The following is a 23,640-nucleotide window of genomic DNA, read 5'->3' as shown; positions in this document are numbered from 1 at the left end:
AAGGTTGATGGCGCATTGGTGATGTAAGGAACGGTTAATATTTTTTACAGCGCCATTGTCTGTGGGCGATAGTGACCACTTACCATCAGGTGGCCCGTTTGCTTGTCCGCCAACCGATATAAAAAAAAGGTACATAATAATTAGTTCCCAAGATTGGTGACGCATTGGAAATGTAAGGAATGATTAAAATACAAAATTTCCATGTCCAAAAAGTATCAAATCTTTATCTGTATAAATAATAATAGAAAGAAATGCAAATACAACATTTTAAACTAATCTATAAAAAAAAAAAACTTTTAATGAGAAATTTAAACATACGTAAAAAAACATCATAGTTTTGAAAGCAAAGTACTCATATACCCAATTATGGTACATTTTTGTATCGTCGTTATATTTTTAACGATATTTCGTTTTCGAAGTAAGTAATAGTAAATACGCCATATGTAAGCCAGCTTTAAGCCGCTGAATCGCTTTTATATAGCACTGAGATTTAGTGTAGCGTACATGCGGTTCATATTTGTAGCACACTCGACCCCCTTATACGCCACTGCTATGGCAGTTACTATGAATTTTAGTCTATCCACGAAAATATTAAAAATGTGAAATTTTAGTACTGAAAAAAAAAAAAAAGAATCTTTATAAAGGCATTTAATAAAACAGTTTATTTGATACATTGATGATATTAGTAGCTGTAATTGATATGGTTGAAAAGAGTAGAGGACTATTTGGTGGAATCTACAATGACAAACCAACTTTAAAAAGAAATAAAAATATTTGAATACGAATATTTAAAATAAAAAAGGTCGCGGGAAGCCGCTGGTTGCGGGCTGCACAAGATCGGTCGTTGTTGCCATCTTTGGGGGAGGCCTATGTCCAGCAGTGGACATCATTCGGCTGAGAGAGAGGGGAGAGAGAGAGAGGGAAGAGAGAGAGAGGAGAGAGAGAGGAGAGAGAGGGGAGAGAGAGAGGGAAGAGAGAGAGGGGAGAGAGAGGGGAGAGAGAGAGGGGAGAGAGAGAGGGGAGAGAGAGAGGGGAGAGAGAGAGGGGAGAGAGAGAGGGGAGAGAGAGAGGGGAGAGAGAGGGGAGAGAGAGAGGGGAGAGAGAGAGGGGAGAGAGAGGGGAGAGGGGGCATAGAGAAGGAGAGAGAGAGGGGAGAGAGAGAGAGAGGGAAGAGAGAGAGGGGGGAGAGAGAGAGAGGGGAGAGAGAGAGAGAGGGAAGAGAGAGAGGGGGAGAGAGAGAGGGGGGAGAGAGAGAGGAAGAGAGAGATTCAAGAAACAATGACTGCAATCGTGTCTCAAACCATTCAGCTTCCATGTTGGGTTCTATAAATATCATCCGCTAAAACGACGATTCAAAGTGCTTGTAAAAGCCTACTCGAATAAAGTATATTTAGATTTTTGGAAACAATCAAACCGTAGTAGAAAGAACCGTATTGAGTTTGAAGTACATTTCTATTATACCATTCATCTTGGGTTCAATTTATAAAACATTATTGCACATAATGTACTCGTAAGTATAAATTCTTTGTTGAAGATTCTTAATGAATAAATAAATTGATAATATTCAAAATAAATATTTTTTACCAGACATGTAATCGTAACAGGTATTTCTTATTCAATTACGCTCATAAAAGCACTTTTTATCGTCATGTTATGGTTGAACTTCAGGTAAGCGATCACCGATTCGGAAGTTTGATACTGTTCTAAAGAATTGGTAAGAAAATCCATAGTGACTCTCTTTCTCAAAGTAAATACATAGCTACTAAGTACCATAGTTGTCGGTTTGTATTGTGGGTAAACAGCAGAGGCAGCGGCAATTCCCAAATCAAATTAACAAGGAAAATAGCTCGTTTACATTGTATATCTATCTATAGAAATATATCTACATCGCTGAATAGTTATTATTTAAACGCCATAATCTCAGACACTACCAATCAGATATAAAAAAATATTTTTGCGTTATATGACCATTTGTCACGAAAGGTTATAGAGTAAATAAACGTTACGAATCACGTTACGTTTAACGCGGGTGAAACCAGCTAGTTTATTTGCAAAATAAATAGATACCCGTCCCTATTTAAAATAGAATAGAGGCAAATAATCCAATTCTTATCAATTTTAGGCGAGTTCAACGATAATTGGTCGTACACGAAGGTCACAATGTTAGTGCTGCCGAACAGTCGCGCTCTGGTTACGGTACATTAGACTTTTCACTTAAATACTATGAAATAAAAACTATTTACAAAGACAACCAATTGTATATTTCATATTATATAGTGATAGTCATTTAATATTGTCGTAATAATCTCAACAATGGTCACAATTATTGTGATGCAATTTTATTTGTAGGCAATTTAAACAGTTCCGCGTCTTGTAGAGCTAAATGCTCTTAGCGTAGGTACAGTATTTTTTATCTTTACCTTGTGGTGGGTTATGAAAAATGATGATGAAAGTGAATTTTTATCATGCGCGTACATTGTGACATTAAAACTACACTCTGAAGTTGCTCGCTTAAGCGGATAAACTGCAAATTAACTGTCAAGTCGATTTAAATAGACAATTTCACACATTATCGTATTTTAAAATGTTTAATTTATTACAAATTTAATTTCTGAATGTTTAAGTTTTCGAATGAGTTTTATAATAAAATCACATTAATCATAATAATTTATTGTAATGAATTATTTGCATGCAATTAAAACTTTTTTAATTACGTCGAAGTAGTAGCTTCTCATGCGCGGACACAATTACACGCACTATTTTTTATATGTTTTAGCTATAGATTTTACGATTGTTATGGATCGAAATAAATAAGAATAAAAATGAAAAACAGTTCAGTACTTTTTATCCTCCGTTTGTCTAACAAACAATTGTCTTAGTTTTACTTGGTGGTAGGGGCTTTGTGCAAGCCTTTCTGGGTATGTACCACCCACTCATCAGATATTCTACCGCACAGCAATACTTAGTGTTTGAAGAGTGAGTGACAACGTACAAGCGACAAAACATCTTAGCTCCCAAGGTTGGTGGCGCATAGGTGATGTAAGGAATGGTTAATATTTCTTACAGCGCCTTTGTCTATGGGTGGTGGTGACCACTTACCATCAGGTGGCCTATATGTTCGTCCGCCAACCAATGCCATTAAAAAAAAAACGTTACAAATCATCTATACTAATATTATAAATGTGAAAGGAGCTCTGTCTGTCTGTCTATCGCTCTTTCACTGCCAAACCAATGAACCGAATTTGACAAAATTTGGTATGAAGCTAAGTTGAACTCCAAGGAAGGACATGGGCTAAGGTCTGCGGTAGATTGCTAACCAAGAGAATTTAATTACTCACTGGCCACCCGGGTCTACCCGGGTGAAAGGGCTTGTGCAAGACCGTCTGGGTACTACCTATTCATCAGATGTTCTTCCGGCAAAGTTAATATTCTCCACAGTTCCAGTATCCATAGCGTCGGATACCTTATGACCGATTTGCCTATCTACCTTTATCATAAAAAACCAACATAAACTATTTCAACTCACATCCCTCATAGAACATAACAAGACTGAACGAAAACAATGAATAAAATTTTCATTTTCATTATACGGTAATTAGCCTGCATACAAAACAGACATAAAATTGTGAAAGCTTATCATTTTGACATACTAAAATAGATACTTCTTTTTAAAACATTTCACGGCATTCAAGAGCCCGTCACGGCTCAACGTATATTTATTTCGAGACTCCATTTATCTGAAGATGTGTCGCGAACTCTGCGCTTCTATTCAATAGAATCATTTGTAAATATTGTACGTGTATCACGTTTATAGTGACCCAACAAACAGTCTCATCATAGCTGGAACTCATTATGCATGTACACGGCGGCTCGTCGAGCCTTCATGAATGTTTAATTTTAATACTGAATTTTCATGCTATGCGGCGAAACTTTAAAACATTTCAAAGCTGTTTTTACAGTTGAATGAATAACACTGAATTCAACAAACATCACTGTTTATATTTCAAGTGAAAAGATATGTTTTAATAAAAAAAAATATAAACATTATATTGTTTTTTGTATTGAATTCATATATACCCGTATGTTTGATTATGCCGCCATAGCGATAATTTTTTTTATGGCATATGTGTTCAAATATTGGTAGGCTCACTTGATGGAGTGACTACCACCGCCCATGGACGTATGAAACACCAGCAGGGTTATTACGGTTATAGCATAGCGACTGTTGCTATGCTATAACATAGCTTTTGTTGCGGATTGAGATCAAATCAAACCAAACAAATATAAATCAGTATTATGGACCTATGCAGCAGCATAATACCCCATAATACTGATTTATTGCAATTGCAATTGCAACATTTATCAATCCGCAACAAATATTTGTTCTTTTTTTTGTTTTTCATGTTATAGGGGGCAAACGAGCAGGAGGCTCACCTGATGGAAAGTGACTACCACCGCCCATGGACATCTGCAACACCGGGGGACTTGCAGATGCGTTGCCGGCCGGAATGAGTACGCTCTTTTCTTGAAGGTTCCCAAGTCGTATCGGTAGCAACAACAACAGCAACAACAGTTGCTATGCTATAACCGTAATAGCACCACTGGGTGAAAGCAAGCAAGCTGCACCCAGTTGCTTTTAAAATTAATCAATACGTATTAAATTTTAAATTACAAATCAATAATATCGAATGATATGTTACGGTTTAAAGGTTAAGTTAGACAGTCTAACTACAGACACTACGAATATAACATAGTAATCGTATCGACTATAACATACAATCTTCTTCCACGCTGAACATCTCAATCATAAAAAATGTTCGTCTTCATAAACTGGTCGGAGGTATTCGGAAGTCACACAAAATCCAAACCGGTATTCAAGTGAACGAGCCAGCGTAATTACATACAGACAAATGACATAACATTTTAAATCTCAATGCGCCGGCGCATTAAGGAATAGTTCTTACGTCTTACAGTACCATTGTTTATAGGCGGATGTTATAACTTGCCAACGGTGGCTAAGTGGCCGTTTGCTAGTTGCTGTGAATATAAATATAAATGCACATGAAGAGGACAATCAACTTGTCTCGCCTGCTCATCATAAAACAAATTCTATAATTAACTAAAGCTGAGAGGTATTAATCTTTTCATGTCTATTGATAAATTTCTCGGTAGTGATTGGTCGGGTACAAAATCAGATTTTATTTAGTATATGTCAAACTTCTATATGTAAGCAGCTACACCTCGGCTCATAGACATTAGCGCTGCAATAAATATTAACCATTCCTTACATATCCAATGCGGCAGCCATCTTGGGAAATGCTATGTCCCTTGAGTCTCTAAAAATACTGGCCCTTCAAACCGGAACACAGCAATACTTAGTATTGCTGTTTGCTGAATATCCGATGAGTGTATGGTAACTACCCAGACAGGACACAGACATTTATTGATAGACAAATAAAACACTTCCACAGGTTAACCAATAATTAAACTAATATGAAACTATTGTTCTTATTTTAAAAAACATCACGGTTTCCATCTAAAAACAAAATTACAATTACAAAAAAATATTTATGTACGAGATGAAAACCCGGCTTCTCTTTAGTAAAATATACAAAAGTAAACAAATATAAATATATTAACTACCGTACCCCTGCACGATTATTATTTCGTTACGAAAGTGTGTTACTTTCTGAACGCACCCGTAAACGTCAAACATGGCCGCCCATAGAACTGCCATGTCATTGAATTTCATGGATTTAATATCTCTAATCATCGAATAATAATCTCGATACTACGAATTTTACAGATATATGCTATCGACTAAAAGAACATTATTTTTTATGTACATATATAATTTTGGTCAGGTTTGTATCGGGTCTATCGTAGACTTGTACGAGAAACTAATTAATATAGATGATTTTGAACATACATAGATAGATTTCGAATATAAAAAAAATAACTGCTGTAAAAAACATATACAAAAAAATAACGTTTAGGTACGATTTTGTATTCATAGTTATATTTGTCTCTTTCCCTTTCTGTGTCATATAAAACTCCCTTCAAAACAACTCCTCATCATTCTCCTGCCCTTATCCCAATTTTATTTGGGGTCGGCGCAGCATGTCTCCTTCTTCCATACTTCTCTATCTGACGTTATGTCATAAGTAACATTATTTGCAGCCATATCGTCTTTCACACAATACATCTATCATTTCCCCTTTCTCTATATCCATCCACGTCCATGCTCAAGACCCTCCTCATTCCTAAGCATAACATGCCCATACAATGACAGCCGGTTTCCACATAGCTTCTCGGTTACCGGTGCCACTTTCAAACTTCATCTTATGTACTCATTTCTTACCTATCCATTCAATACAACTCATACTACAACATTCAATCATTATTTACATTTACCGAGGGAAATTTCAACGCAAAAGATAAAGAGGCAACTATCAATTACGATACATTAAAAGATGTAATAAATTAATAAGAACAATTATATAACAAATATGTCAAAAAGTAATTCGTTGCATTTATGGCCAATATACATCAAAGCGGTCTTTGTAAATTCGTTTACAAATTTTGTTTAGGAATACAGTTCGTTACGTTAAACAAGGTTATTGGCTCGTTTTTTCAACAGCAGCATACTGTTCAAGATTTGAATTAGATATAGGCATGTAAAAAAGTTCTTTTGATAGCGACAATCATTATATCAACACGAGAAGTAAAGCTAAACACTAACTTTCTGATTACGCTTTATCAATACATCCGTCCTGATGTATGTATCGTTTCTATCACGAGATTTCACAGATATATTGACTGTGCCTGTTAATAAATATAAAACTTATGCAAAAAAAATAAGTTAATTAAATCATAAATATATGCACAATTTAATACCATACATCTTACGGACGAAAAACAACGTGGAATTGTATATTTCATTTGATAAAATCATTCAAAAATACTTCACGAAATCTACGTTCAAAATTAACCCTGTTAAATGAAAACGAGCGCTTGTAAGTGCTTACTTGAACGAAGAATATTTTTAATTAACATCATCATATCAGATCTTTATAAGCAGGGTTAAGCTTGTAGGCTCTAGTTAGTTTGAAAATATATATTTGACAACAGTTTCTGTTGCAAATATCTTTACAAAAATCCTTCTGTATTTTCGTAATTGTCTTGTTCAAAGGATGCATAGTAATTAATATATATTTTTTATAAAGCGTCCTTACTTTTGATATGACAAAAATTGTCCAATTGACTTCAATAAACGGGACATAGAGTCCAAAGTAAATATTTCTACGACCAATGCATATGATTAACAAAAACAAAAATCCTCAAACTTAAATTGTGATGCTGGCTGTTAATAATAATATGCAGACTAAAAAAAAAAAAAAATAAATAGTAAAGATAAGATACATCAAAGCCAATGGTAAGACAAATTAAAAAAAAAAAAAGGAAAGGGTCAAAATTCAATTATTTACAATCGTCATCATACTACGCGTCCGTTATAGAATCGTATAACTCTGTACTTCATATTTCAACTTCCAGTACATTCTTATACGTAGATTAAAAACAAATAAATACCAAGGTATTTATGTTATATCTGAGGTCAACGACCGAATAGAAGGCAAACATTTTTATGCCTAGTATATTTTGACAATTTTTGAGAAAGTAATCTTGTCTATGTATTGATTGATTGTTCTAAACAACATTCTACCTACTTTTACCGCTTATCGTAATCGATGTTTAGTACAAATAACTTTCGAATACTTTTTCCTTTCATGTTATTGATTACATAAACCTTATGACGTAATACCATTAGGTAACATGTAACTTATATTATTAAAAATACATATAATTTAAAAAAGGAACGTAGTATTATTTCATAGTACAAGAGATAATATTATGAAATTAAAAAACAGAGACGAAACTTCGACTCATTATTTAACTTGCATCGTTTGCATATTATTGTATTGTATAGTAAGACACAATAGACACATTCGAAATTCAAAAATGTCGTGTTAACTTTGATGGGTTAAATGTGTTAAACGTTGCCGCCTAATGCGTCAATACCTTGTAGTATATACATTAAAAAAAAAACACGCGATCGCCTGTCTCATTGGCTTGGGTTTATTTTTTGGCACAAATTCGAAATTTAAATTCTTACAAGAAGAATCGATCAGAAACTCAGTAGTTCTCTATTTCATTAATCAAAAAATGTTCAAATAATAATCAAATCAAAATTTACTCTTTACAGTATTGTATTACACGTTGAGCTACCATCAGTTCGGAATGTAGATTCTACCGAGAAGAACCGGCAATAAACCAACAATCGAAATGCATAGTTGTATATACCCTGACTGAAGGTCAACCAGTATTCATGTATCTGGTATGAATTTCAACGAATACTAATACAATAAATAAAACAAATAGTGTCAAGCTTACCTATATTATTTTGCAGAGTTGAAAATTGGTCTATATTTTTATATTAACACTGTAAATTACGAGAAAAATTCTAAAAACAGATACTTAGAAGTCATATAACCTTAACCTTGAATATTTTTTGTCGATGCGGATTTTTTTGGACTGCACTACGAGCCTTACTTATTAATATATATGTCGAAGCATCAAAAAGATTAATTAAGGTTTATTTATTTTTTATCGTACATCCTGGCAACATCAGTATGAAGTGTCATAGTTGATGGAATATCGAAAAGACATATATTACGAACGTGAACGAATAGACTTACATTTCAGATGTCATCGTCTACCCCCCTTCGATATATATATATATATATATATAATTTTTTTGAGTTAAATTCAAAATGAACTGATGTAAATTGATAGCATGCTTCTTCTATTCTATTAAATCCATCTCGCACATTAACCGTGACATTGAGAAGTCTTCGATTTCAAGTGAAAGGCATTTTGTAATAAAATATATTATTTTATCTTCATATTTCGACGACTAATTTTATCTTTATTTTTAATTTGGTACTAAATTAATAAAAAGAGAAAAAAAAAATTAAAATACATGATACGAAAATAATTATTTGCAAATAAATATAACAAAACTAAAAAGTCAGTCAAAACAAAGGATTTTTTGGTTAGTCAAAAGAAGACTTTCCACGTACTACAAAAAGTAGATAACTACCGACTGCTACTGCTACTCGTAGTCTAAATTAAAAATGGCAACTTCATTATGCCCTTTAGCCGCAAAATTGCTTAAAATAGAAACATAATATTTAGGAAAAAAATTTCATTAGTAATAAACTTTTAAGTAAAGAAACCATTTAAGTAAAGAATTTAGTTCTATCTTTTATTTTGATAAGAAAAAATCCTACTCACAGATTTTAATTAAATGTTTTTAGGCCTATTAAGATAAACCTTGTAAATGCTCTAAATCAGCGTTCGGCAATCTTCTGGCAGGCATGGGCCACATAGTAGCAAATTGTAATAAAGGTGGGATGAACTTGTTCATAATTTTGATAATAAATACCCCTGGCCTGGGAGCTAACGAACAAATTTTCTATATCTTTCTCACGTGGCCGATATTGTTAGAGAGAGAGAGACAAGAAATGTGAATAATAAAGGACGTTTAGTAATTATTTTAAAAATATATCCTTTTATGGCTTTACAAAAATATACAATATTCTGTTATTAACTTTGAATTGAAAAAAAGATAAAATAATAGCAATTTTGCTAAGTTTACAAAGTTCTACAGATAGATTTGCCAGACGAGGCATCGAATACGGGGTGAGAATTGAAATCGAAACAAGTGTTAAATTGGGGGCTTCGATATTCGAGACATGTTTCGATAGAAACGATATGCCTTTTTATGGCTGTTAAAATGCTTACATGCCTCCCTCACCCTAAACGGGGTACATGAGACTCTTGGCCGAATGCCAGGCTACCATTTAAAAACTATCAGTACATCCTCGTCTCGACGACTGGTTTTCACGTCGCGTCACATTGTACTGATAACGTCTTTGACCCTGACTGTTTTTCTTCTATGAACATAAACCTATCCCAACGAATATTATAAATGAAAATGCGAGCTTGTTCCGCTTTTTCAACCGATTAAATTATAATTATACACATACATTATCACGGGTACTGAAAAGAACATAGACAGACGTCGGCATTCCAAGTTTCATCAGAACCACCTAAACATCACCATTTTTAAGGCAAGTCAACCAGCTTTCGACGGCGGTTTTACCAAACCGATACGAGTTTGGAACCACCAAGTAAAGAACCCACTCATTCCTTAGAGGCAACGCATCTCCAAACACCCTGTCGTTGCATATGTCCATGGGCGATGGTAGTCGCTTTCCATCATTTAGCCTTATGCTGGTTTAACATGTATTAAAAACCACACCCATAAAAAATACTTCTAAATAAAATTACTTTACGTATTCTATATAAAAATAATATTCAAACGTCATTTTATTTTGTTTCAAAGACCATTGTTTTTCCGAGCACCAAAACTTCAAGCGGTCATTATGCAAAAAAAATCAGCTAAAAACTTTGTTTTTATCGCTTCCGTCGTTGACACTATTTTCATAAAGTCACGCAATAAAATTTGAATTCAACCCTTTATAGGCCAAGAGTGTGGCAGTCAATTCGCAGCATAAAAATAAAAGCTTCTAAAAATCTACGAGTTTCACTCAGGGAACTTACTCGATACACGTATTTCGAAGTTCGTATACTTTCGTATTCGTATATTCGGTTCGTGTCAAGGCTGCGTTGTATAATGCTCGATTCTATTTAAATATTATTAATTATTAATATAATTAAAATTTATAAATATCGTACTAATATTATAAATGGTAAAAAATGTATGGATGTATGGATATTTGTTACTCAAATCTCATTTATTAGGTCGGAAAAATAATTTGGCTGACATTTATGGCGGAGGTCTGCCTGACACTAAATGTAATTGAGAACCCCCCAACACACGGCTAGTGAAGACGCTTACGTGGTGATTCATACATTAACCATAATTAATTTAGTAACAACAACCCATGGGTTTAGAATGGTATGGTCCTATTTTACACAGACCCTACCCTACCTCGTTTAAGACTGTCGTAAACAAATATAAAAATTTACGACTTTACCTGTAAATTGTGTTTAGGGCGTGATTAGTCAAACAATGTTCTGTCTTTTTCTTTCGAATGTCATTAAATGTTATGTTAGAAAGAGAGATTAGACGTTTATGAGTAAAACGTATTTTTAACGTCAGATCTGTTATATTATTATCCTGTAAGTTCTGTTGTATGAAAGTCATCATAATATTAATCAGTCATTATACATACATTATAATGTCACAGGATCTGATATACGAAACTGTTCAATATAACAAAATAAAAGAACACGTGTCAGAAATAAATGGCAATATTTAAGTTTCGATAACAAAATAGGAATATGTCTTTTTTTGAAGAAAAGTGCTTAGAAAAGGGCTTAGCTCTCACTCGTACTTCAAATTATCAAGACATATAAAATCCAAAAAAAAAAACTCATAAAATGATACACAGCGTTAAAAACAGACACACACATAGACATTGGTGCAGTTATAAGAAATATTTACTCGTCGTATCGTCGATACGCCACAAACCTTCGGAGCTAAGATTACACGTCCCTTGTGTCTGTAGTTACGCTGGATCTTTAGCCTTCAAACTGGAACATTGCACTTAGTATTGCTGTTTGACGGTATCTGATAACTGGGAGGTAGCTACCCAGACGAGCTTGCACAAACCCACCACTAAGCAATCTCACTACCAACGGTTCATAATATATAATTGTATCGAAGAGAAAGACAAGATATTTATTAAACTTTTCCACCAATTAAATTACATGAACTTAATATCAGTATAACTAAAGTAAATATCAGATCGGTCGGAAATTAGGCAAAAAAAACATTCACAGACATCGTATCCAGTAATTGAATTTATATTGAAATTTATCAATATTATAAAACTTGCAAACAAAACAACCGCTAACCGAGCAATGTAAAATTACACTCTTATTAAAAATATATTCTCCAATCAGAAAAACGTTCTTAAATATTGCAATTACATCGTTTTGAATGATGCATTTATGTACAATAAAAAATCATATTACTTTGCGAGTTATTGGACTTGAAAAACATTGAAACAAGGGAATTTGCATTTATCCCGTACTAGGTGTGGCCCGCATTTCACGGGTTGGTCGCGAGGTGTTAGGCAAAAAAAAACTCCTTACTTCGGGGTTCAAGCATGCTTCATGCCAAATTTCTTGACAGACAAAATGACAGTTACTTTAGCGTTTATAATATTAGTATAATATATATGTGTGGATCAAATCTTTAAACTGACCTTTCGACAGTACCATCTAGTATGATTTTTTTAATCTAACTCTAAATAGTCACGGAGTTCGTTAATCATAATCCCGAGTTACAGTACATAATTAAATGATGTCAATTTAAAAAAAAAAAAACTTTACCACATACTTTCACTGTTAACATTAGAAATGTTAACACAGAATCCTTACAAGTATAAAGGTTATCTGATCTTATGAGCTCTAGTTTAACAACATAAAGGGGCCGTAAAGTTTTAGGTCACGTGTAATTTTGTCAGCTTATAGTAATAGCTTTAGGTGATGTAATACACAATGAGATCATCGTGACTTGTTTTATTGGAAATGTCAGTTCGTAACATTATATTTGATTTACGTGACATTTGCTGTTCCGAGCCCTTATCGTCGCTAAAAATAGGCGAAAGGACACTGAGGTCGAATGCGAAGTTTATGAATCCTGATGATACGATGGTAGCCACACGTTAGATTGTAAAATTAGGAATGCAAATTCCTTTTATATTATAATAAGCTTTATAATTCAACGGTATTTATACATTATACATTACACTAGCTACCCTTTCTGGCTTCACAGAGTACATAAGGGAAAAAATAAAAATAGTCCAATCAAATTACAGACATTTGGAAATGCAAATGAACCGAGATGGCTGATTTTTGGTTATGTTGTAGGAGGAGCCTAGAAATTGTCGACCTTTATTTCCTATGTGCGTTCGCCGCCATCTTGAAAAAGGGGGTTGAATATATTTGCGATTACTCGGATGTATGTTGTGATACGAGAATTATGATGAGATACTTTTTTGTTGCTTCATTTACGTTCTACAAATTAGGTTGGTTCATGCATTTTCAACCTAACGTTGATGATGATCGTTGATGAACATATCCAAAAATCAGCCTTCTCAGTTCAATTGCATTTCCCGGAATGTCTTTTGTATGTATGTAATGACTGGACTAAAATTGATGTTTTTTTTTCAAGCTAGCAAATATGAAATTCACTTTTCTTTTCCATAATAATACATATCCATGTAAACCTTTCCCCTTGAATCGCTCAGTTTTAAATTAAAGCCGCATTAAAATTCGTGGCGTAGTTTGAAAGATCTAAGCCTACAGACGACGGGAAGCGACTTTGTTTTATACGTAGAGATAAGCTTTAATCCTTGCTACGTATTAATCCATTTTATATTATACAAGTTATCGCCTGCTGTTTCGCTCACGTTTTAGAGGTTTATCGTCAGGGATTAGGCAAAAAAAGTATGGCCTATACCTTCCTATGCATTCCTTACCTGGTGTTCAAGCTTGCTTGATACCAAAATTCATCAAATTCGAAGCAGTGGATGTGAAAGAGCAACGGACAGACAGAGTTACTTGCGCATTTATAATTTTATGTTATATATATATATATATTGGACTTATTTTTCCTAAGTCATCGTTATCTCGACGATTGCATCTCTGTAGAAACATTAGGGAAAATAATGCAATAAAATGTATAATCGCAGTTAGTCACTGCAGTTTAGGTATCAAAGAAGCCAAACAAAAAATTATACTGCAAATAGTGATTCAAGTGAAGCTGATATCTGTTCGAAATGAGATATAAGGATAGAAGGAAATAGTTACTTTTTTTAACAATTCAGCTGTATATATTACTTACAACAACTAAATCCTCCGTCAAAACTTAACAAAAACTAACTAAAAAACAAGTTTGTATAGAGCATACTGCTAGACTTCGTCTCTCGTCTCCTCTCCGTTTGAGGTTGGAGCATATTCTACTATGCTGCTCTAATGTTCCATTACGCATGTGGTAGAATTTCCCTAGAGCACGAGATGAATTATAATTATGAAGACATTAAGGACTTTAATTGTTCAACACGAAGATCGCACGGCGCGTTGCGCGTACGTATGTTTGAATGCATTCCATTGTAACAACTTCAGAAACAGCTGAATTAAAAATAAGAAGTTTTTCTTGGCTTTAATGCTTAAGCTGCTACGCTGAAATGAGTACAGTACCCTTGGATATCCTTCGGGAATATATAAGGAAAATATAAGATCTACTCTGGTCACCGGGTAAAAGTTACCGTCACAATAACGAGGTTATATTACGCAACTACAAATAAATTTGCACATAAATTATACTCTTTCTAAAAAGTAAAAGTAAGACCTCCGCTGATAAATGAACTGAGAGAGATACTTAACGAGGAAGACATAATCAAACATAAAATCTACAGTAGCAAAATTCGTTTCCATTAGATTTGAACGAATCGAATTCTTGTACCCAGATTTGTTTTATTTTTAATTATGTAAAAGAAACCAAAATAATCGGATGCATTTAATCATAGAAGCAGAGAACTAGACAATTTAAAGAGTTCATTGAACCTTTGAGACAGAAAGTTATAACAATAACATTACTTCACTAATATTACCAAGAAGTAAGTTTTGTATATATTTTTTTTATTGGTATGGAATATCCACATTATGATATTGATATTCAGGACGAACGAAGGAGACTGACGTTATAATACATTTTTATATTGTATAGAGTTAGAGTTTATTACGTCAACGTTGTGTTTCAAAGAAAACGATGACGAACTACAATAAACGCACAAAAACTTTGTACGTAAACTTTGTAAATCTCTAAAACATCAACAGAAGGCTTTCCATAGATAAGAATCAAATCAAATCAAATTGTTACCTGACCTACAGCTTATGCATATTTATTTAATTACCCATACATAATTAGGTAACTTTAAAAAAAAAGTTTTTTTTTTTATATTACGAGTCAAGACTACGGTGCGTCAACCGTTGGTGACGTGATTTTGTCGCTGCATTTGGAATGTTCACGTTTGGAACAGTATTTTTTTTAAATTATCATATGGTAACTCTCCTCTCCACTCAACTCAACTCACCTCTCCCCCTTCCAAAACGGAAAATAGTTAATTATAAATATATATGTATGTTACTTACGCTATCAATGAGTTGCTGTTTCTCTTGCAGCTGTAATTCCTGGTGACGGAGAGTGGCTCTCTGTTTCTCAGCAGTACTGCTCAGTCGTGAAAGCACCTCTTGGTCGTGTTCCCGTGCCGGTGACGGTGGAGCGCTAGAACCTAATTAAAAAAATATATTTTTATCATATCAAGTTATAAAACTAATTAAATCAAAATCGATCGAATTCTTGAGTCTATAGAAATGTCACAAGGTTTGGTGATTAAATATGCCACCAACCTTGAGAACTAAGGTGTTAAATCCTAGTGCCTGTAGTTACTCTGGCCCACTCACCTCAAAGTGCCGAGATGGCCCAGTGGTTAGAACGCGTACATCTTAACCGATGATCTCGGGTTCAAACCCAGGCAAGCACCACTGAATTTTCATGTGCTTAATTTGTGTTTATAATTCATCTCGTGCTCGGCGGTGAAGGAAAAAATCGTGAGGAAACCTGCATGTGTCTAATTTCAACCCGCATTGGAGCAGTGTGTTGGAATATGCTGCAAACCCTCTCCTCAAAGGGAGAGGAGGCCTTAGCCCAGCAGTGGGAAATTTACAGACTGTTAATGTAATGTAACTCACCTCAAAACTAAATAGAACAATACCAAAGAATGCTATTTCTCGATAGAATAAACTATGGTTGTATCTACCCAGACAGACTTACACCCTATCAAGTACTTGAGCGACTATGGACGATCAAATTCATTATTCCTATTAAACTAGGCTATATTTAGCGAACGATATTTGAACTGTCACTGTGGCAGTTAGTGTAGCCATTCATGTTCGGTCCATACGGTAACTCGGAAATTATGGCGCCACAGACTAAGTGTTATTAGACAACTATCGATCTAGGTTAAACCGCCTGAATAGCGATTATTTGACTTCTACTTGTCTACCATCTTATTGACGTATGAAATGAGTATATAAGTAAGTAGGAGAAGGAAGAGTTTTTTTTCCAATTCAGAGGTTTCGCCGTGAAAGAGAGACAGATAGACAAAAGTTGCTTTCGCATTTATAATATTAGTATAAAAAACTAATACCATATTCATATTTTAATAATTCATCAATTGTCCGTGATAATGAAGCATAAAGAGCTGTTTTCAATGACTCACCATCCGCAGGCGAGTTTATAGTACGCCTCAAGCGCTTGTTTTCATCCTGCAGGCGTGATACAGCCGTAACCAGCTCGGCCGATTCCGTACGCCATTGTTCTTCAATCGCTTCAATTTCCTAAGAAAATAAAAATGAAAATAAATTCAGATTCAAAACCACAAGGAATTATCTTTACGCATTGATAACATTCACACGATTTCATGATAGGTATTAATTCGACAAAGGTCAATGACCTGTTTTCATTGTGATAAACAAATAAAGTTTATAATGTTAAGTGTATTGAGATAATAACTTACTATTTTAAAGTTGGAATGTAATTTATAAGTTTGTTAGGAAGACGAAATTCAAAAGGAATAACGAATAACTTATTATTTTTTTAATACCTGCGTTTTTATTATCTGTGGTATCAACACGACTAATATTTATGCTAGACTGTATAATCACTAGGACTGGCTGTATAAAAAAAAATCAGCAATTTTGTTGGTTGAAAATGGTTTAAAATTCAATTGTAATATTTTATTCACACACAATTTATACGCGAATTTAAATAAAAATACCCAAAAGGCTGATAAAAACTATAATCTATTTTGGAGTCGGATATCGAATATTTTGATTTAAGCAGTGAAATAATACGCTTACATAAATACATGATATCGTCAATAGATAAATTGATCACAGACTTTAAAGTAGTTGATTAGTTATTGTAAATATTTGAATAAAAAAATATTTACTATCCTTATTTTTTTCAACGGACTTAAAAACAATTTATATTTTTTTTAAGTGTACATATTTTCCATTCAAGTTATATTTACATTTAGGTCATAAAAACTGTCATATTTAAACCTTTTTTTTAAAGCGTTTTCACATATTTATTTATTATTTATGTATTTTTCTATCAACATGACTTTTTGACACTTGTGCTCAATACGTGTAAAACTTAAATTTATATGGAAGTCCGGAAGTATGTGACACTCCAATTGCAATATTCCGTTACATGCATTCATTGTATGTGTGTGTGTGTGTCTGTGTGTGTGTGTGTCTGTGTGTGTGTGTGGGTATTTGTATATATATGTCAATTTCAAATTATTCGGAAGTCCGGAAGTGGGTGAAATTAGAGTTGGAATATTATGTTACGTACAAGGTTATAAAAGTTTTTTAATTAAAAAACTTATACAACATATCGCCTATTCCGATCGTAGGACTCGAAATATAATCGAATTATAAGGCAGTATTCCACTTAACCACTCATATCCACTTTAAGTTTACTTCCATAGTTCCGATAAAAACTTCGCCATTTCGCGAATCCATAATTGAATACTATAGAATATTCAAGTTCTCGGCCAGTGATATTACGTCAATGATTGGCTAAATCTTTGGAAACATGAAGATCATAAGCCTCTGTACCGGTTGTACTTATTATAATTAATTATATTGTTAATTATTTGTCGACATGAAATCAAGATATCACCGTGATTTGAATATACAAGGGTTTCTGTTTTAAATACTTTAATGAAATATATTTGTCCAATTAAAGAAAAGCCTTTAGTAACTTTATGAGATAATCGATTCGTCATGTTCTCCAGTCGTGACGCCAATATAAATAATTAACTTATATGACAGAATATAAGAATTAAACCTACCTTATTAAACAAAATATTCTCAAACGTATAAATTTTCTAGTGAGTTGTTTTTTAAAATACCATAGCAATAACTACGGTACTCTTTTTAATTCACTTACAAATATGCAGTTTACAGGACTTTCTAAAGCATAAATTTTTATAGCTATTTTTAATTATATATCATAAAAAATGTTTTATGATAATAAGTTTATATAATATTGTGTAAACATACCATAAGATGAGAAAAGCCAAATAAACAACATTTGACAGCAAATTGACGCCATATAATTGGGCGAGAGCTTGATAAATCTATGATATTCACTATGGACTTGTGATAAAATGGCGTTTTGGACTGCTCTGATATTTAATAATATAGTTGAAAGTTTAAAAAATATGCAAAGAAAATAATAAAAAACTTAAATTAAATAAAACTATGCAGACATGATATAAATTATAAAATTACACCATCCAAAAGATTGACCAATATAACATTTGTTTTTCCTCAAGCCTCAATGAGAATAGTTGAACAAGCCCAATTTCAATGGACTTATTGGTAAGAACTAAAGAGTTCCTGTTGAAATCTCTCAACAGCACTCTCACTTCAATGGTACCATGTATATATATTGTCACTAGAGTTAGATACATATACAATATTACAAATAAATAATTGTAAATTAATCAAGGGAAAGGCATCTTATAAAACATTTCTTTATCATCTTAATACTATGTGTTTTATCTTTTATCTTAATTTTGTTGATTTTTCTCTCTATTATTTATTTTTAGTTCAATATATTAAATTTTATATAATATTCTTCAACACATAGTGCATAAGTTAAACAGCATATCATTTAAATTGTAATTTGTATACTTGGTTTTAAATATATAAAAAAATATTTTGTCAGACAGTCAACATATTCCTTACTCAATAGAACAACTATTAACTAATTCTAGATGATTAGTGAGTAAATATTAGTAGTAAAGCTATTTTTATTCACAAATTACAAATACAGTTCTGCAAACATAACAGTTAAACAATAAATACTGATAAACACAATCTACCTTCAATGAGTTAAATCAGAATCAAATGTTTGTGATAACAAACAATACAAGTTCTAGTATTTCAGAGATCATGCACACCTCCTTAACTGGAAAATTATACAAAACATTTTTTTTTTATAAACTGTGTACTATATACATTAAATTTTATTACATTGTTACTATAAATCTGTAAAATTGTTACTAAATTGTGGTAAAAATCTTGCTTACACATAATGCTAACAGAGAGATTGCAGGAAGAACTTGTAATCAATATCCTATATATCTATTTATCTTATCTATCTTGCATCTATCTATATATCCCTCTGATAAGGATAACTAAGTCACACATTGTCTTGTTTACTAAGGTTGTCATTAGTCACTATAAAAATAAATATTACTAAGTAGATGTGATATCCAGAAATAAAAACTCAATACTGCACATGATATGAGTATTTAAATGAAGTATTTGCTGGGATTCTTTCACCCATTCTTTCAAATTACTGTATTTTCTTTTCTAAGCCGGGTGTAATTTTTCTGGCCACTAGCCTCTTTTTTTACATTAACCCCTATTTAATTACATATTTATTACCTTAATGAAAACACATGCAAGTCCTAATTCTTAAATTATACCCTTGAAATATTTTGTGAGCCATCACTACACATAATAAGAAATTTCCTACACCAATATCAGAAAATGTATTGAAAACAGTTAGCATTTAATAACAACACAAATCCTGCAAATGTTGAACATTACATTATGTTGGTCAAGGTACAAAACATATCAAATTAACGCATTGTACTTAAATCAACATCTCATTATATACTATTTTAAGTCCCAGTTCATTGTTTTATATTACTATGTTATTTGACATTTGTGATTAGACATGTACTTAATCACTAAACTTTTTAATGGCTGGACCGATTTTGATAATATATTTTATAGAATATACTACTATTTTGCCTTCAAAATTAAATGAAGTCTGTAACATCGACTGCATCTTTTAATCTCCACTGTCTTTTCCATTGAACGTGACTTTGGCGAAAAACTTTGCCCATAAAAGGCATAAACAATTATTAATAATAATAATGTTGTTAACGAGCGCTTATGAGTTAGAATTAGAAGTATTGGAAATACTAATACAAAATATATAACTAAAAAGGATGGAAACATGTAAATTAAAATGTTTTCCTCATTTCAATAATGATTTTAGTTCTATTTCAAGCTCTAGACTTTAATATGTGGGGAAATTTGAAACTGTTTCAATTTTTGTTTTACTAGATTTTACCACAGAGTTCTCTTGTGATGTAACACATTTGGTTTTCATAATTACCCTATCTCTATCTATACATCTCATATAAGCCATCTATGTGTTGAAACATTTCTACTTTGAGGCATGAAAGTAGGGCAAGCTCTCATATTTCTATTTTATATGGATTCAATTTAGATTTCCTAATTATAGAATGTATTGATATGTTAAGGAATATATAAGTAAATGTATTTTTACATAGAAAGGACATATGGTATAATATATTTCCCCTACATACATTATACAGATTATTCAAGTTAAAGGCAATGTTGATATTGAACTAAACATGATATAAAAAATTGTTAGCGAAATATAAAATAAAACTGTATTTTATGAAATATAGAGTATCAACGATGACACAAATAATTGAATAATAAGATTGAGATATTAATTCATAAGTTTAAGTGAGTCAAATGTTACAATTTCGTTTTAAATCAGTTTAACTCAGTCATTGGGCAGAAGTTATGCAAACTCTTTTGGTTATATATTTTACGATGACAATATAATCTAATTTTTTATAGTTATGTTATATTTGTGTAATATTTTAAAACATCTTCTGATATAATCATTTTGTCATAAATTTTCTACTTTTTCTTGCACATCATTAAGAAACCATTAGAAAATGTTGTAATAGTAATGGCAAGTTGTAATGATGTGCTCTCATTGTTATGTGGGCAGAAAAAAAATCAGAAACATTTAGATTAACTATGAGTGCTGAGATGGCTCAAGAGGAAGAAACATGTGGATCTTAAGTGAAGATGTTAGAATCTGGACAAGCACAATTAGTGCTTACAGCTCAGTCTCGGAAAATATAATGAAGAAATTTGCATATGTAAAATTAAATTTTGACATATATACGTAATAGTGGAAACCACACTCCAAATATTCTCCATAAGAAACCTCATTGAGAGGTACATTTACAGTATTACTCACAATGTGGGTAATTATGTCTTAAACATTAATAATCACATTTCATAAATAAATTATAATACTACAGTAAATAAGAAATAATATTTTATCAATTAATCATTGATATTTTTCAAATTTTTGACTTTGTTTTACTATGCAAATCAATTAATAATTTTTGCAATTGTTGTAGAGAAAAATACCACATTTGAACGAGCTCCAATCAAGACTGAATAGAGCATTGCATGCAACATAAGTATATTCAATCCAATTATTCAATTGAGTATACATTTTGTACTTTATATGATACAAAAATATTTGATACATGTCAAGTCTAAGGGATTTTATGAAATGATTTTAATTCAAATTATGCAAATTGTTATATTAATATATATATGCATTTCATTAAACTCTTCCTAAATGACTCGCCTAATTTTAATATTTTTTTTATAACAAATAGAATTGTAGGCAGCCAGTTTTGCACGAGTATTTATTTGTTAAAATGTATTTATTAAATTCTAAAATAACACCTATCTATATTTAGAGTTCTAAAAAAATGTTTTTTTTTTATTAAATTGCAGTGTTCATACAATATTTTGTATGTATTGTTAATGAAGTGTATTAACAATATAAAATTGGGTATATTATCTGAGCAATCCTTTATTATATTTAATAATTACATTCTTATGATTACATTTATATTACAAGACAATTACTAACAATATGATCATAATGTTTAAAAGAGTTTTTTTTTATTATCTTTTTGTTTGAAAGTTTCAGTCGTAAACAGAGTTAAAACATAAAATTTGACAAGTAATTAGCATACTGGCGTAAGTGATAATAAGTGATGTCAGTGTCGTGCAATACCCATCAACCAAAACTACTGTTGTAAGTGCAAGTCAATGCGTTCGTAGATGTCGAAATTTTAGCAAACGTTTCGTGTTTTTGCACGTACTCGTTTAATCGCCAAATAACAAAGACCTCTAACACTTACCTTTTCGAAACGTTGCCTGTACTCAGCCTTCTCGATCTTATCATTTTCTAATTGTGATATCTTTGCTGTTAATTCGTGCAAAGCCTGATTTTCCTTCTCATTACGTACAGCCAAATTTTCTAATAGTTCAAGCGCATTTATCACCTTCGGCAGCAGAGCTGTTACGGCTTCAGGGCCGTATTTCTCGATAATTATTTCACATTCCTTTCCAATATCCGACGCCAAATCGTATACATCAACAACGGTTACCTCGTCGTCGAAGTCTGGCATTTTCGCGGAAAAGCGCCTGCGGTACGGCATTAAAAATCACCTTGTTTTCACTCCACCTCACCAAATAAACTAACTTTACAGAAAGGTCTCCACCTTTCGCAAGTGCGCCATTATTACTGAATTCAAGAATGTCAATTGTCAATTGACACTTCTACCGATTAGTCGAGTCACTCGGGTTTGATTTGTGTTAAGCATCGAGAACTAAAATCGATATTAGTTATTGTCTGTATCGTTTTCTTTAACGATAAATATATAATATTGTTAGGTATATATTTTAATCGGGATAGAAATAACGTGTTACGATTTATTATTTTTATAGCATAAAGAGCAATAACAAAAATTATCAGCAATGAAATAGTTATATTAAGGAATAAACAGTTTTTATTAATATTATTTATATCCAATACTCAAGATTAAAGTATATTGTTTTTTAATTTTTCAAATAAATAATCGTTTAATTAAAAATGAACGAGATATAAAAAATATGAGTATATTTTTTGTATTTTAAGAAGTATAACATTTGAAAAAAAATTTGGATGTCTCTTCCAAATTTCAGGTCTACTCTTCTATCTTCTTTCAAAATGTATTGTTGTTAATTGTTTCAGATTCGATTGTCATGAATTTATAATGAATTACGCTTCGATTCCTCCAAATTTCATATTAAGTTCCTCGGTTTTTCTTTTATCGGTATTGTGGCTTTCACTTCCCTATCATGGAAGAAAGATTACATTTCAAGCTGTGTATTCGGATACACATACTTAAATAATTTCCAATAATTAGTTATTGCTTGAGAAATAGAAATATTGTAGTATTACTTTAGATGGTTATCTAGGCAGTTGTTATATATTTGTCGGATAATAGTTTATTGTGTTTAATGTAATGTTACCTAATAAATAATTGTAATTTTAATATGCGATATCCAAATATAAATAGAGATGGCAACGTTTTAGTTTTACACTACAAGGAAGTGTGAAAATAAAAAACCGATTTATACCTAGCAACTTTTCTCCCTAAATTCTCACCGATCGCATTAGTACACAATACACACACCATACAATTTGAG

At 32.2% G+C, this 23,640-nt stretch overlaps 2 protein-coding genes across 5 annotated transcripts in view; one reads left to right on the top strand and one right to left on the bottom strand.

Annotated features, from left to right (window-relative positions):
- The window catches only part of LOC113395612 (RILP-like protein homolog), a 30,702-nt gene extending 7,997 nt beyond the window's left edge, over positions 1 to 22,705 (bottom strand). For 3 of the 4 annotated variants that reach the window (XM_026633249.2, XM_026633248.2, XM_064218333.1), the window contains exons 1-3: positions 22,308 to 22,704; positions 16,443 to 16,560; positions 15,313 to 15,452 (exon numbers count right to left, since the gene is read on the bottom strand). In XM_026633249.2, the coding sequence (XP_026489034.1) occupies positions 15,313 to 15,452; positions 16,443 to 16,560; positions 22,308 to 22,607 (558 nt within the window). In that variant the 5' untranslated portion in view covers positions 22,608 to 22,704. Of the gene's footprint in view, positions 1 to 15,312; positions 15,453 to 16,442; positions 16,561 to 22,307 lie in introns of all 4 variants that reach the window. The other variant, XM_026633247.2, reaches the window with a different exon arrangement.
- LOC113395608 (rabphilin-3A) overlaps positions 22,131 to 23,640 on the top strand; it is a 55,256-nt gene continuing 53,746 nt past the window's right edge. The window contains exon 1 of the mRNA XM_026633242.2: positions 22,131 to 22,201. Within this exon, the coding sequence (XP_026489027.1) occupies positions 22,161 to 22,201 (41 nt within the window). The 5' untranslated portion in view covers positions 22,131 to 22,160. The remainder of the gene's footprint in view (positions 22,202 to 23,640) is intronic.

The sequence above is a fragment of the Vanessa tameamea genome, chromosome 21 (assembly GCF_037043105.1).
Source record: "Vanessa tameamea isolate UH-Manoa-2023 chromosome 21, ilVanTame1 primary haplotype, whole genome shotgun sequence".
Classification (NCBI taxonomy): Eukaryota; Metazoa; Arthropoda; class Insecta; order Lepidoptera; family Nymphalidae; genus Vanessa; species Vanessa tameamea.
This window is presented reverse-complemented; position numbering and strand designations above follow the sequence as displayed.